The 15857-nt window shown below is 34.8% G+C and overlaps 1 protein-coding gene across 1 annotated transcript; it reads right to left on the bottom strand.

Moving 5' to 3' along the window:
- Positions 1–4077: 4077 nt before the first annotated feature.
- On the bottom strand, positions 4078–13210 carry LOC126613668 (structural maintenance of chromosomes protein 4). Its single transcript, XM_050281249.1, has 28 exons — positions 12901–13210; positions 12651–12740; positions 12457–12558; positions 12056–12232; positions 11844–11974; positions 11408–11486; positions 11178–11335; positions 11027–11102; positions 10736–10864; positions 10523–10667; positions 9937–10067; positions 9541–9693; positions 9255–9444; positions 8480–8613; positions 7952–8110; positions 7414–7722; positions 7150–7326; positions 6835–6918; positions 6546–6755; positions 6373–6462; positions 5988–6109; positions 5760–5915; positions 5576–5683; positions 5427–5487; positions 4950–5084; positions 4764–4851; positions 4583–4655; positions 4078–4475 (listed from the first exon to the last, which is right to left on the bottom strand). Exons 1-28 carry the CDS (start codon positions 13048–13050, stop codon positions 4355–4357), a joined length of 3738 nt encoding a protein of 1245 aa, XP_050137206.1. The 5' UTR covers positions 13051–13210; the 3' UTR covers positions 4078–4354.
- Positions 13211–15857: the final 2647 nt, after the last annotated feature.

Below are 15857 nucleotides of genomic sequence, written 5' to 3'. Positions count from 1 at the left end.
TTTTGTCAAACATTTTTTTATTGTTTAACTTTAAAGTAAAGCAGCTTTTGGTGGGAAAAAAAAAAAAAAAAAGCAATGCCTAACGGGGCTCAAAGTGCCCCGTTTGAGATTGCTAATTTCTTTTTTTAACTCTATTCTTGATATAAAGAGAGTTACAGGTGAAATGATTGGTGTTTTCCTTGTCTAATTTTCTTTTGCTATGCATTTCCTTTTTCATCCTCTACAATTTTTATCCTTTCAATATTTGTATCCTATCATTTGGTATCAGTATCTATACTTATATGCTCCCCATGATTCAAATTGAAATTTTCGTTTACAGATCAACGGATCTATAAAAAATTTGGAAATTCTTACACATGCTTGGATGGGGAAATTTAAGATTACTAAGGAATTCTAAAATAAAGGAAATTGAAATGATGGAATTTTGTTTTCTAGAATTTGCAGATTTTCTTCTAGTTAACTTAAAAGAACAATGAAAATTTAAATATGGACTTTAATGTGTGTATAGAGTCAATAATATATAAAGGATGAGAGATAATAGTTACGAAATATGCTAGTAGTGGCGGTGGAGACAGTGGTGATGATGGTGGGTGGTGGCAGCGGCAATAATGGCAGTGGCTACAACAGAAATGGGGGAGACAACTGTATGTAATTGTGGCTGCAACCATGATAGGGATGATGGTGGTCAGTGGTGGTGGTGGTAATCACTCGTGGTTGAGGGTTTATTTTTTTCTTTTCTTTTTTTTATAATTCACTCATGCGAATTTAAAGGTGAGAACTATTTACATAGAATTTAAATTTTGAAATTAGAGGTCCCAAACTACAATTTTTTTTGGATTAAGTACATAAAATTCTCCAACCTTTTAGTGTCATTCCAAATTGGTCCCAACATTTTTAAACATTTCAAATAAGTATCCAACCTATTGAAAATGTCGCATCCGTTAAGCACCACTTAAAAATATGTTAAATTTTTTTTAAAGTTCATGATAGCATAGCCTTTACCAACTAACAGTTACCACCACTCCCATCATGCTATCACCTCCAAACCCAATGCAAACCACTAAGTCTACCCTACAATTCAAGCACCAACATTGAGAAGAAGGTTATGGAGGTTGTTGAAATGGTATGGACTGTCATGATGTAGTCACCACCATCTTCACCGCCCACAAAAAAGAACTAGAAGCTTTACTAGCCGAGAATTAGCGAATGAGGAAATCACATGAGCAAAAACAGATCCCTTGAAACCCTAAGTGGATTCTGAACCTTCTTCTTTATTAAGAGATTGTTCTCTTGATGTCATTTCAAATTGTCCATTTTCGATTCAATTCATTACCTGTTTGACCATTGGGTTCCATAATATATAATCTATGTTTGATATTTAGATTTTGAGGCAACTAATATTAATATTGTTCCCAATGTATAAAGTTGCTGAGTTTTGAATATAATCTATGTTTGAAAAACTAATTAGGGCTTAACGGGTATGTCATATTCAATAGGTTAGGTACTTGTTTGGAATGTTTAAAAAGATTGAAACTAATTTGGAATGACACTAAAAGGTTGGGGGTTTTGTTGGGATTTACGACTCAAAATTAGGATGATGCAAAAATTAGGTTTGTGTTACCTATTTTTGTTTGGTGTCTTATTTGGGTTTGGATTTGACTTCTTGGTTGGATTCCTCGCTTGGTGGAGAGATTTTGTTAATTATCTATTTGATTAGGATTTGGATTTTACTTCCAATTAGGATTAGAATTCTCATGGTAACCTAAGTCATATGCACTATAAATAGGACCTTAGGGTTTAGTGTATTTTGATGTGGCTCATTCGTGTGGTAATTTGGTGAAAGTCAATTTGTGAGTTTGTGAGTTAGAGAGCAATTTGGGAGAATCTTCTCTTTTAGTTTTGGGTTCTTTACTCGTTTGGTTTAGAGTTTGTAATTTGTGGGATTTGGTTTGTGAGAATTTAAAACCTCTTTTGTAATATCCGTTTATTTAGTGAAATTCATGGCCGTGCTTCGCCCGTGGATGTAGGATTTATGCCAAACCACGTAAATTTCTTATGTTCTCTTGAATTGTTATTTGTTTTCGTCTACGATGTTGATAATTGATACTTTGTTAGAATTCGCTTCCTTTTGTGCATAAAAGTACAACAAGTGGTATCAGAGCCAGATTTCATCTTGGGCTTTGCTTGTCAGTCTCTATGAAGCCTTTTGTGTCGTTGGTGAAAGTTGATATCAAAAAGTTTGATGGGAATGACTTTATGACAATTAAAGATGTGTGCTTTGTTACTTCAACAAGGACTTTTGAAGACGCTCAAGAGTGTGAAGGCTTTGCCGAATTCATGGACCGATGAGATAAAGGAAGACGTTATGGAGCGGGCACTTGGAGCAATCCTACCGACTTTATCTAATGAAGTCTTGGGTGAGGTTGGTAACGTCAAATCTACACCAGACTTGTGGCTCAAATGGAGAGCTTGTATTTGGCCAAATCCCTTGCTAAACGATTTTATTTGAAGAAAATTTTGCATACTCTTCGTATGGATAAAGGTGCATCAATTCCTAAGCATGTTGATGAATTTAATAAACTTATGATGGATTTGAAAAGTGTGGATGACCAAATTAGTGATGAGGATTATGCGATAACTTTATTGTGTTCTTTATCTCCTTCATATGAACACTTTGTCGATAACATGCTATTTGGTAGAGAAAGTCTTGGTTTGGAAGATGTTAAAGCCGCTTTGAACTCTAAAGAGCTAAAGAATAAGGTGTCTGACACATAAGATGGAAATCGAAGTTAAAATAATCGTTAAATTGTGATTTTTCGTTTTATAACCATCGAAAAGTTTTGTTTGGTTATTTAATCTCTGAATGTTTGTTTTTTGCAATTTTTGGCGTATGCGATCTCGAAGTATATACAAACATGTTTGACGGTTGGATCGTTGAAACTAGTTTCGTATAAAGCGTATCCCATCAAAACAATAGATTCACTAACACTTAAGAGTTTACTTGTACTTTCATTAAGTATAATATAAGATTTTGTGGTATCCACTAGTGTAAATATTTTAAATTGAAGATAGAATTCATTCATTGTATTCATATAGGGTCAATGAGTGTAGCTGTAAAAAATCATAAAAATCGGAGTTAAAATAACCGTTAAATCGTGATTTTTCGTTTTATAACCGTCGAAAAGTTTTGTTCGGTTACTTAATCTTTGAATGTTTGTTTTTTGCGATTTTTTAATGATGCGATCTTGAAGCATATGCAAACAAGTTTGACGGTTGGATCGTTGAAATTAGTTTCGTATAATTTGTATCCCATCAAGTTCAATGGTATATATATATATTTATTAAGTAGATTTAAATCTATTTATTTTGCACGTATAATTATTATAGTTTTTAGGGGTATAAAATTTAATTTAAAAAAAAAATATATATATATATATATAATTATTATAGCTAATATTTTGGGGGTATAGTTATTATAGTTAATATTTTGGGGGTATAATTATTATAGTATATATAATTATTATAATTATTATAGTTAATTTAATATATATATATATATATATATAATTATAGTATTTTTTACGGTTATAAAATTATTAAATTAATATTCTGCTTATCGTGTATCGTGTTACCCATGTGTATACCCAAATCAATCCGTTATCTTAACAGGTGCTTATCGGGTTACCCGATAATGACCCGATTCGTTATCATGTCGACCCGAACACCTGTTAATTTCATGTTGTGTCGCGTCGGGTTATTGGGTTGTGTCAAGAATTGCCAAGCCTATGTTTAGTGTACTTTGGTTTAAAGTTTGTAATTTGTAGGATTTGGCTTGTGAGAGTTTAAACACTCTTTTGTAATCTCTGTTTATGGGTCGTAGGCTTTACGCCGAACCACATAAATTTCTTGTGTTCTTTTGAGATTGTTCTGTGCTTTCACATATGACATTGATAATTGGTACTTTGTTAAAATTCACTTTCATTTGCACATAAAAGTACAATAGGTTTTAGATACTAAATCCAATTTTTTTTCTTCAAAACTTCTAAATTTCTATGTTTATGAATCTAAACAAAGCAATTGATGCATGTCAATTTATAAATTTTAAACTTTTGCCCAAATACCAAGTTATTTCTCCCATCAAGTAATATTACAAGTTCATGGTTTTGCTTGTCGAACCACACATCAGTTAATACCAAAAGCAACAGGGCATTGCCAATTGCTTTACATAAGCAACTACTCAAAATACAAATTAGTTTACTATATGCATTGCAAGCGCGCGCTAATTACTAAAGAACGATCACGGCATTGAGCCATCCATTTCCTGACCTCCATGCACGTTGATCTGCAAACTCCGTCAAGCAGCTTTTTCGCATACCACGAAACTCCCTGGATTGATAGTGATGCTCTTTGTGCAGTTATCTGTTTTGTATATCCCAACCAGTCGATCTGCCAACTCAAACATATTGTTCCGAAGGCTGTACCAGACAAGGCGTATAACGTTATATATACTGACAGACTTAAATTCATATAATACCAGCGATTTCTGTTATAATCCACCGGAGCAATCAACGGTTCAACCAACCTTATGATGACAAACTGTGCATCCTTCGTTCGGTCCTTGATATAATGCCCCACGATAGAGACATTCTTGAAGTCTGCAATAACATACGAAACATAGAAATGAAATTTAGCCAAAAGAACAAAATAGGTAAAATTGATGTGATAAAATTAGAAATTTGGCTCCAGCATTCATCAAAAAGTACCTAGCGCAGCATCGATTTCATCCATCACATAAAGAGGGGTAGGCTTGTAATGGTGCAGGGCAAAAATAAGAGCCAATGAGCTCAAAGTCTGCAAGCAGTAAAACAATCAACATTATACATTTCATGTATATGACGGACAGGTGTTATGGGATCTTTAATGGAAAACAAGGAACACCGGGTCAGCACCTTTTCACCACCGGATAAATTCGCAATATTCTTCCAACTCTTCTTTGGCGGTCTGACGCTGAAAACAACGCCTTCAGAGAAAGGATCCAGGGAGTCCACTAGCTCAAGTTCTGCATCACCTCCCAGCGTGATCATCTGTGTACATATAACAGAAGTAATAAAGATTAGGACCAGGAATATGAGAACCAGTAACAACAAAACAAAGAAGATTCAAGTGCTGAGCAAAGGAAAGAAACATAAGCCGTATCAGCAGGAAGGTTCATAGCAACGAAACATTTAAGATAAAAATCATAAAATCATAAGCATTAATAAATGATGAAACACCATTTGCTACTAGCTTACAAGTGGCACAAGGTATGCCTGTGTCTATGTAAAGCTTTAAACTGTTGTACAAGCTCAATTGTACACGGCAGCAGCAATAAAATGGAATGTAAAGATTAGAACCCATAAAAAAGATAAAGAGATCAGTTGACAAACCTGATACATTTCCTTTAATTTCAAAGAGATTGCATTGAATCCTGCCATGAATTCGTCCAACCTAAGATCATAAAATATTCAGTGAGTTAAATTTACAGTTTGGTAACATATAGCACAGAAAAAAATATTTAAGAAAAAGGGTGGCATGCCTCTTCTTTCTCCATTCATCATACTGCCTCTTTATGTCATCACGCTGTTGAGTGACAGTGTTAAGATCCTCGACTCGTTCATTATATAATGAGACCTTTCTCCGATACCTATTGCAATAAACAATTAGAAGAACTCTGCTTACAAGTCAAATTAAAAAATCTTTGAAAATGAAGGAAAACATACTCTGCAATTGAATCTAGATTTGGATTCATCTCTTTCAATTGTGCTTCTAATAGTGCTACCATTTCAAGTGCCCTTTTAAGGTCAGAAGGGTTATTAAGAATTTCATCTGCCAAGGTAGCTTGAAGCTTTTCAGGATCCACTAAATCTTTTTGAATTCTGCAAGAAAGATAAAGTATTAGAAATGTTCAATACACCATTTCAAACAAGTATTTTCTGAAATCAACATACTGTTCCATATGCTTTATAAGGGAAGTTTGCAAATCATCAAGCCTTTTCTTGTAACCCTTCCCCTTCAACTCAAGCTCCTTGTATAGCTTCTTCATATCTTGTAATTTAAAGTCAGCGTCAACCTATGATATCACCAAGCCAATCAAGTAGTAAGAACTTTAAAAAGCTTAACAAACAGCAGCATTCCAAGGTAACATAGTATTACTATGCCGAACAAATAGCAGTCGTGGTAAAAGCAAGCATGGAATGTGACCAATTACTGCTAAGTTCCAGTTACCAATTCTAAGGTTGTGCGTACTGATCGTCGGATCAAATTTTTCTAGTATTATGACAATAGTTACCACCACTGAAATTTGAAAATGGTATTAATTTTTCATCATAGTACCTGTGATGCACGCAGTTCATCCACAGTCCCTTTCATTTGGTTGTAGTCAGATTTTGCTTGACCCAAGATATCTTTATGTTCATCAATCAGCTGCACAAGATATAACCAAATTATATAGAATTTTTTTCAATAATACATCGGCTCATAGAAATAGAGTAATGAAGAAAGTAAACCTTCTGTATTCCCTCGTAGTTTTCCTTAACTACAAATGCCTTCTGTTCTATTTCTTTGAATTTGGAACACACATTTTCCTTCTCCTTATCAAGTCGTTCTTTCTCAGTCTTGGATTCTTCAATCGTCTTTGTCAACTTCTTTATAGTTTTCTGGCCAGTCTCAATCTGGACTTTGCGGCGGTTAATCTCAGTATTGTTTTTATCAATATCCTGACAATTGAATAGCACCTATTAGGACAGTCCTTCCATTATAGTAGCTAGGATGTTTCATAGAGGTGCATATACTTACAGACTGAATCTTATTGACCTTTAGATTCTGTGCTTTTAGTCTTTCGCCACCAGCATTTTCTATATTACTCTGGAGCTCTGAGGCCTACAAACAGAAACAGACAGGAAATGGTCAGATAAAGTGAAAAAAAAATCATTGTGTCAGACAGCATGTGACAATCAATTGTAATTCCAGCCATTCTCATAATTTTTTAATTGAATCACCTGGTAGACCAGAAAACGCAACTACAAACCAAGAAACAATGGCCTGTGTTTTATTGTACAGTTACGATTAGCTGCTACTTTCAGGGACAAAAGTCATAAAGGAGTTCCTCACCTTCTCCTTCAGCTGCTTTGAACCTTGTATAAGTTTATCGATCTCCTTTTCTTCAACAGAAATAAGATGCTTGAGTTCAGCTAGGCGATCAAGCTCATCCTTCTTTGGCTGTGAAGCAGCCTCCAGGGAACCAATTTGTTTCTCAAGATAACAATGTTGTGAATTCAAACTGTCAATCTGTTTCAAGATGAAAACTTTCATTCAAGGAAATTCTTTTCAAATACATAAACCTAGGACAACACATAGTTCCATATGAAGAATCACCTCTTTCTGACTTTTAGCTAATTCCATCTCCAAGCGTGCAACTGCTTTTTCTGAGGCTTGATACCTCCGCACTGCATCGGCAATTTTTTGGCGGATGGTATTTAATGAATCAACCATGGCTGCAAGCTCCTTCTCAGCATTTGCAACAGCTTCTCCTGAAACACTAGTTGCACGAATAGAAGTGCTCATCTTTCCACCACGTGGCTTGCTTCCTCCGCCACTCATAGTACCAGATTTTTCGAATAAAGCACCATCAAGCGTCACCACTCGTCGAAATTCTCTGTTTCCGCCATATGCAATACGTGTTGCCTAAAATTGAAAATAGAGTGCTCTTTAATTGTTTTCAAAACTAAACGGAAATTTAATGGGACACTAAAGCAATCCACAAGAGATCGCAATTGTATCCTTGAGAAAAGGAAATCAGACTCAACACGCTGACTGCTTGGGTCCTTCCGATTGTGGCATTCATACAAACTAATTCTTAATTAGCAAGCCACAATTGAGCTCCTCAACTTCAATATGGAAAATTGATAAATACCTGATCAAGGTCTTTAGCTACAATTGTGTTTCCCAAAGCTGCAAAGAATGCGAGCTTCATTCTCTCATCTTGAACTCTAATTAGATCAAAAAGGCGTGGAACTCCTTCCGGAGTGTTTACATTCTCCTTCAGCTTTGGTAAAAGATCACCTTGCTTTTCCTGAGATATTGAAATACAGCATGAAATAAGAATTTCATAACTCCCCAATACCCACATGCAATGTATTCAACTATGGTTGTACGATCTCCACAGTTGGAGATATATAGTAGGTGCCAAGATGTAACCTCCATTTACTAGAGTAATTAAGTCACCCCAATGCCAAACCAAATGTATATCTAGTACACTTTTAAAAGCTAGCCCAGGACACTTTAAGGACTTCCCATATAACAAAGCTTAAAAATTTAAATGACAATCCGTCCATTTCATTGAAACTGGACTAGAAATCACCTCCCCCCGGTTTAGGCACTTATACAATCCATAAATGTAAGGATTTGGTTTCTGCAGAACACTGTAACATGGGATTAATACCAATATCATGAAAGTTGCAACGCCAAGATTCTCCCTTCGGAGTAGCTCAACACATGCTTGGGCTGCACTAGTTGTTTCCACCACAATATAATCAAGTCCAGCGCAAGCTGTTGATATGGCAACATCATATTTTGCTGCAAAGGCAATTTTTCAAATGGGAAGTTAATTCCAAAGTATAAACTGTGTATGAATATGTGCTTTTGACAACAAATAATAATAAACGATAGGTTTAAAAAAAGGATATGCACTTCGGTGTGTTAAACATTGCAGACAGAGAAAACAGGAATCGTGACTGTGTGTGCCACTTTTAGCTTGGCACAAGGCACTTCACCAAACAAGAAGTACAAATCTAAACTTTCACATATGATAAAATTAACTATGGATAATGACTCCTTAACCACCTAGTCCATTGATTCAGTTCAGAATTGTGAAGGTTCTTATGTCTTGATTTGGAATGAAATTGTTTGTCTTCCAACTTAAAAATCCTATATTTCATTCTTAAGAAAAAGGGATGTTACCTTATATTGAAATACGGATTTCAATTCATCTAACTTAATAAATTGGGTTTGTGATAATTTGTAAAATACGTATGCTTGTTATTAGTATTAGAAAGTGACCATTTTATAATCGAAATAAATTTAATTAAACTTGGATTTGTTTTATCAATTGTTATTTAAATTAAGATGTAATGACCTTAATATATAAAATACTCTAAACTTGAACAGCAAAAGAGTTACAGCAATTAAAAATTAACCTCAATGAGCAGAACACTCACCATCAATAGCACCTAAATCACCCATCCGGCCATGTATTCCCTGTATTCGGTTGGACTCCTTAGCATGTAAAATTGCTTTTAAAACAGTTCCTTGATTCCTTTCAGAATCTAAAACCGACTTAAGTTCTGCAACCTTCTGTCTTGCAGCTTGTTCAGAAGGAATCAGAGCTTCCTGTTCCCTAATGTATTCCTGCAAAAGACTAAATGTTGTTACCACATCACTTGAGATGAAAAGCAATAATTTAAAAATAAAGAGATCAAACATCTCAATAATGAAAATACAAACCTGTTCCTCTTTACGAGCTTCGATCCCTTCAAGCTTGCTCTTTTCTATTTCACTTTGAACTTTTGCAATGCCTGCGCTTTTTGTTTCAATACTTCCTGATATATCAGCCATCTGCTTTTGAGCATCTTCAAAAGCTGCACGACCAGCTTCGTGCTGAAACAGTAAGAAAAAGTTAAAAATTATCCACATGTTTAAATCCTCCTCACACTAAAACTTATAAGTTCTTCAAGGAGTAGTTCAAAAGAAATATTTTAGTTTTTAGTCACAGGTCACAACACAAATATCTTTTACTATAATAGCAAGAGAAGACACTAAGAATATCTAAAGCAATAATGTCACCATTAGTTTATATTTTATTTCAAAAAAGTGTCAATGCCAATATTATTACAACTTCACCTTTTCATTTAAAAGCTTCTGTTCAGTAGATGCAACTTCAAGTTTCCCCTTGCGCTCGATCAGTTGCTTTTCCCATGGGTCTAATTGAGCACGAACCTTCGTAAGCTCAGAGCGGTATCTTTCAGTTTCCACTGCTTGTAAAAAGAGAAAAGCAAATGAATTGTTAAACAATTAGCAACATATCTGCATCTGTTAGGGGGAACTGATACCTAACAATGAAAACATTATATAGCAGCCATTGAAACAAGCACATAATCATCCACGTCAACTATAAGATATAAAAAGAATGTAATGGTGCACATAGATGCAAAGCACCTTTTGAATAAATAAAATTATCATATATATAGTATAGGGTTTAGGTTTTGAATAAATAAAATTAATATATATATAGTATTAGCCGACCCCACTTAGTGGGAAAAGGCTTTGTTGTTGTTGTTGTTTCATCATACATATACTCTGGTCCACCAAATGTTTATCATATTAAGTGCATCACATAGATTATGTTAAGTTTTTATTCGCAAGAATGTTAAGACAAGTCTAACAAAAAAGTCCCGACATTTGAACAATTGTTATTGAAACAAATCACCTTTTGAATTTTCTGCAATTCCGTCCAAGACTTTTTCTTCATCCGACAAGAGTTTTTGCAGTTCTGGAATACTTTTCTCAAGTTCAGGGATCAGATTAGTCGAGTCCTCACACTCCTTCTCAATTTCATTAATCTTTACTGAATCCTGCAGTTGAAGTCAAATGTTTAGTGTATACTTGTTTTCACTTACACAGAATAATGCTTTTCCCCTACCTTTTCAAGTTTATCCTTGAGTTTCTTGATCTTCTGCTTCACATGCTTCAGATCCTCCCGATATTTAACATCCTCCCTTTCAAACTGCTTAAATTCTTCCTTACATTTTCTGAGGTTGTTATCAAGTTCCTGGTTTATTTGTACCAAACAACAGAATCTAGTCATGTTTTGACAAATGACCAAGAAAGTATAAGGATCAATGTACTCCAAATTTCTTCTAACAAACAAGAAATTCAAGTGTCAGTTAGATAAGCTTGGTTTGCAAGAACAGAAAAAGCATGTAAACCAAACCTCTTGTTGTTTCATGTGTTTATTGTGCACAGATTCAAGCTCCTTCAATGCATCATTACTTTCCTGGATCTTCTCCCTGAAATAGTATCCAAGTTCCTCAATGAAAACAAGTTCTGAACCAACTGAATAGTACTAGTATGAGAAAGTTTACCTTTCAGTTTTTAGATTGCCTTCTAAGGTGGACATATTTCCATGTAGATCAACCATTTTTGCACTGGTATCTTCATGAGCCAACTTTGTGGCTTTCTCTTGCCATTTCAAAAGTGACAACTCTTTCAGCATGTAGGCTTCTGCTTCATTCTTCACATCCTGTTTAAATCATTTCAAAATTTCAATGAACCATATCAAGCAATAGTCAACCAATGTGCAAACTATATTTACCTCCAAGCCATCTCTTTCTTTCTCTGCCAACTTGACCATTTGCACCACACTGGACCTTTTTTCATTTAGGGATTCTAACCTATGACAACAGTGAAGATAATCATCCAGTCGTTAGAAATATGAGAATTCCATATCAGACCAAGAATGCTTGTCTGTCCTCTAATGTCTTGGCAGAAAGGTGGAGTAAATATATGTTATCCAGGAACCAAAATTTTCAAAGCCACCCAAGTGTACTCTTTTTTATCTTTTTGTAAAACATCCATGCATGTCAATTTCCATTCTCTAATCTTTAAATTTCTAGTCAGCCAAAAGAAATTTATGTGCTTGCAATTCTACAAGTAGGGTGTAACATGTGTGATTGAAAGGAGAGTGTATGCAGGAGGAGGATTATAACATGTAACTTTTCAGTGAACTAAAACACAGACAAAGTACTCACTCTTTGAACGACTCATCAATCTTTTCAACATATATGTTAGTTCCGATTATGTCTTCAAGGTATTCGAGAAAACCTTCATCATGGGATCCTTGAGCTTTTGGCTTCATAAGTGAAATCTGCTCAACTTCACCCTGATAGTGACAACAAACTCACTCTTAAAACCCCGAGACAAACTTACTCAAAGTTGAAGAGCTGCATGTCAAAAATCAAACCTGAAGAATCAGAAAACGATTGTTGTCCAGGTCAACTCCTTTTCCTTTCAATTTCTTGGTAACTTCCGTGAAATTGCTTGCACGGTCATTAATATAATATTTGGAGGAGTTATCACGAAACGCTACCCTAGTAATTACAAAATCACTTCCTGGAACAGCTTCAAATGTACCATCATCCTGTAACGATTGCAAACAAAGTTTACATACTACTATATTCATTACTAAATACCAGAATAAACCCCAGAATTAAAAAAAAAAAAATTCAGGAGAGCCCTGCTGGTCCAGTTAAATTGATTGCTCTTTCTAGAAAACGTTTACCAAAAAATAAAACTATTGGAACATGAAAGTTTATACCTATCAAGGACAGAAAGCAAACACAAATGAGAAAAGGGTAAAATTACCAAATCAATGATCTCCTGGAAATGAACAGAAACTCCAGCACTATCCAGATTCTGGTGATTAGTGGAGTTGTGAATAAGCTCCGATACTTTGTTAAGTCGCATCTACAATACCGCAGATTTAGGCGAAAGGAAAAGTATAACCACAGCCGAAAAACAAATAAATCATATAGAAATCGCACGAACATTCGACATACCTGCTTAGCTCTCTTTCCAAATACAAAGAGCATGGCATCTATCACATTGCTTTTCCCACTCCCATTTGGTCCAACGACTGCAGAAAAGCTCTGGTTTTCCCAATAATTACAATTATTAATAGATAAATCAAATTTTCCGCAAATTAACATTAATAGCATTTCCGTCGGCAACAAGAAAAACCCTAGCTTCCAATTTTACAAAATCAAATGAACCTGTGGATGTTCATTAAGCTAATTAGGAAAACCTAACCTTGTGGAAAGGACCGACGCGTTGTTCGCCGGCATAGGACTTGAAGTTCCTCATGACCATTTCTCTGATAAACAGCCTGGGACCCCTGGATGCTCCGGGCCCCGAGTCAGAGCCGTCGGCCAGGAACTCGTCCTGCGACTCCAACACCATTTTCTTCCGAGTCAACTCGGTGAAGCTCTTCGTTTCTGCGAAGTGGAAGCGAGATGCTTCTGGGAGAAACTGGATCCTCAGGATTTTCAAGCTCCGCCAGTCCTCACTGGAATGTAAAGCAGTTGGCTTTCACTAAGCCGCGGTTTTGGGTTTGAATTTTTATTTTTGAAAGGAAAATAAAAAATTATATTTTATTGGGAAGAATTAGAAAATCTGAAATGTGGTTTCGGCGGGAAAGTGAGAGTTGCGAGGGATCTCAATTCTGAAATTGGGAAGTGGGTCGTAACTCGTGGATCGGGCTTCTTCGCGAAAGAGCAGTCCATGTCAACGATGGTACAGTCTTGGCCTGCCACAACTAGGTTTTAGTTGATTCATCATCATTTTTTTTTTATACAAGCGATACTGCAGATTAGATCATTTGCATTTAGCCAACGTCATAATTATCTAATTTAGGAAAAAAATAAAATTTTGTATGTATTAATACTGATATTGTCTCTAAATTAATTACTTTTGACTAGGTGAGATTTTATCAGAAAACAAATATGTGATATTAGGAGTAGAATTTCCCATATATAAATTTGTATATTATTTGGTTATATTTCTAATGTGAGCTCTATCTTCCAACACGCTCCTCAAAAGTGACCTCACAGAAGGTCACACAGAAAAGCGATTTATTTGCCTCAATCTATGAACATTGTTGATAATGAATAATTGGATATGATCTAATTTGGCAGAAGATATGGACATTGTTGACAATGAGCAATGGAATTATAATCTCACTTGGTTTACGAATTATGCAAAACAAGCATTGATTTTCGTGGTTGTCCTTTATAAGGCATTAATAGCTAGTGCTTGTATATTGAATATCGACAAGCAAAACGGAGTGAAGGATGATATTTTAGAGAGGTGTGATTGGCATTCAAAAAATTTATGGTAATCTTCTTTTATGAATAACATAATAATAATGTTAGGTAGATCAAATTTTTAGATTATATTTGCAAATCATGTGATGCGTCGCTAATGAGAAATAAGCACGTTAATCAACACTTAATACACTATATAAATTTATTATACATTATATAAATTAATTAAATTTACTATGTAATATACATATAAATATTTAATAATATGTTATTTTGAAAGATTATTACATATTATAAAATACAAGTATTGTGTGTAACATTTTAAAGCTTTTATTATTAATCTTGTGACATGTGGGCTTGTGGGCTTTACAAACAAACCCAAATACAATGCCTCACTTATACATAAAAACATAAACAAAAGCATTTGCCTATAAATAAACCATACACTTGCCTCTTTGCCTCAAAAGCATGAGGAGCAATCGTTTCCATTTTCATCACTCTAAGCAGAGGTGGAGGTAGAACGGTGCACAAATGATCAAGCGCAAAGACCTCTGAGAAAAAAAATCACATAATTTTTAAAATTCACTAAAATTTCAAACAATTTCTAAAATTGCCCAACATTTCAAATAATTTCTAAAATTCCATATAATTTCTAATGTGTTCCAAAAATTTCACATATTTCTAAAGTTTCAAATAATTTGTAACATTTACTAAAATTTCACATATTTCTAACATATTCAACTACACAGTAGAGAATGCAAATGTGTTTTACTTGATTAAGGCCCGAAAAAACACACTTGAACCCAGATTGAATGCATAACCAGAGGTGCTTCTCATATCATCATCACTTCCTGCCTAATCACTATCATAATAGCCTATAAGAAGAGCTCATTGTCCTTTAACATACTCAATGCCATGATTCAAAGTGTCTTGAATATACCTCAGGACTCTCTTGGCAATTCTCATATGCTTCTTTGTAGGGTTGTGTATAAATCCTGCAAGAATACTTGTTGCAAACATAGTATTAGGCTTTTTGCAGTTAAATAAAGTGAGTTTCCCACAAGTTTTCTGTATTTAGTCTCATTAGCAATTTCACTTACATCAGCTTTGCACAATTTCTCATTCACTGCTAGTGGAGTTGCCATTGACTTGCAGTATTTTAAACCAAATTTCTCAATCAACTTCATGGCATACTTGTTTTGATGGATAAAAATACTTTGCTCAGTTTGCACTACACCCATTCCAAGGAAATGATGTAGTAAACCCAAATTTGTCATCTCATAATGCCTCATCATATTATTTTTAAACTCTTCAAGTAATTTTGAACAACTGTCAGTATACACTAAGTCGTCAACATAAAGAGAGATTATAATGATCCTAAGCTTCCATTTGACTTGATGTACAATGTGGCTTCACTATAACTCTTCTGAAATCTAACATTGGTGATGTATGAGTCTATCTAACCTAGCTCTTGGAGCTTGCTTTAACTTATATAAAGCTTTGTTCAGCTTATACACCTTTTCTTTTTCATTCTTTATCACAAAGCCTTGAGGCTGATCAACATATACTTATTCCTTCAATACCCTATTCAAGAAAGCAGACTTTCATCTAATTGAAATAGACTTTATCCCTCTGTGCTGAAGGTTCTAATGGTGTCAAGTTTGGCCACTAGAGAAAAGTCTCATTATAGTTATCCCATGCTTTTGAAAGGACCATTGTGCAACCAATCGGGCTTTATTCTTCTATATATTGAACCATCCCAATTTAGCTTAGTTTTATAGACCCACTCGACACCAATTTTTGGTTTTTCAAATGGTCTATCAATAAGCTGCCATGTATTGTTCTTCTATATCATATCTAATTCAGTCTGCATTACTATCTTCCAAGAATCATCTTGAGTTGCTTCTTAATAGTTCTTAGGCTCTATGACACACATATTGCATT

Source organism: Malus sylvestris, chromosome 2 (genome assembly GCF_916048215.2).
Source record: "Malus sylvestris chromosome 2, drMalSylv7.2, whole genome shotgun sequence".
In the NCBI taxonomy this organism is placed as follows: Eukaryota; Viridiplantae; Streptophyta; class Magnoliopsida; order Rosales; family Rosaceae; genus Malus; species Malus sylvestris.
This window is presented reverse-complemented; position numbering and strand designations above follow the sequence as displayed.

Bases quoted from the DNA above. Each gene is read 5' to 3' on its own strand.
- LOC126613668 (XM_050281249.1), bottom strand. From the start codon at position 13,050: ATGGTGTTGGAGTCGCAGGACGAGTTCCTGGCCGACGGCTCTGACTCG. The intron at 11,336-11,407 runs GTAAATATAGTT...TGATTTAAACAG, and splicing joins AAGAAAGAGATGGCTTGGAG to GATGTGAAGAATGAAGCAGA. The intron at 5,916-5,987 runs GTATGTTGATTT...TCTTTCTTGCAG, and splicing joins CTTATAAAGCATATGGAACA to AATTCAAAAAGATTTAGTGG.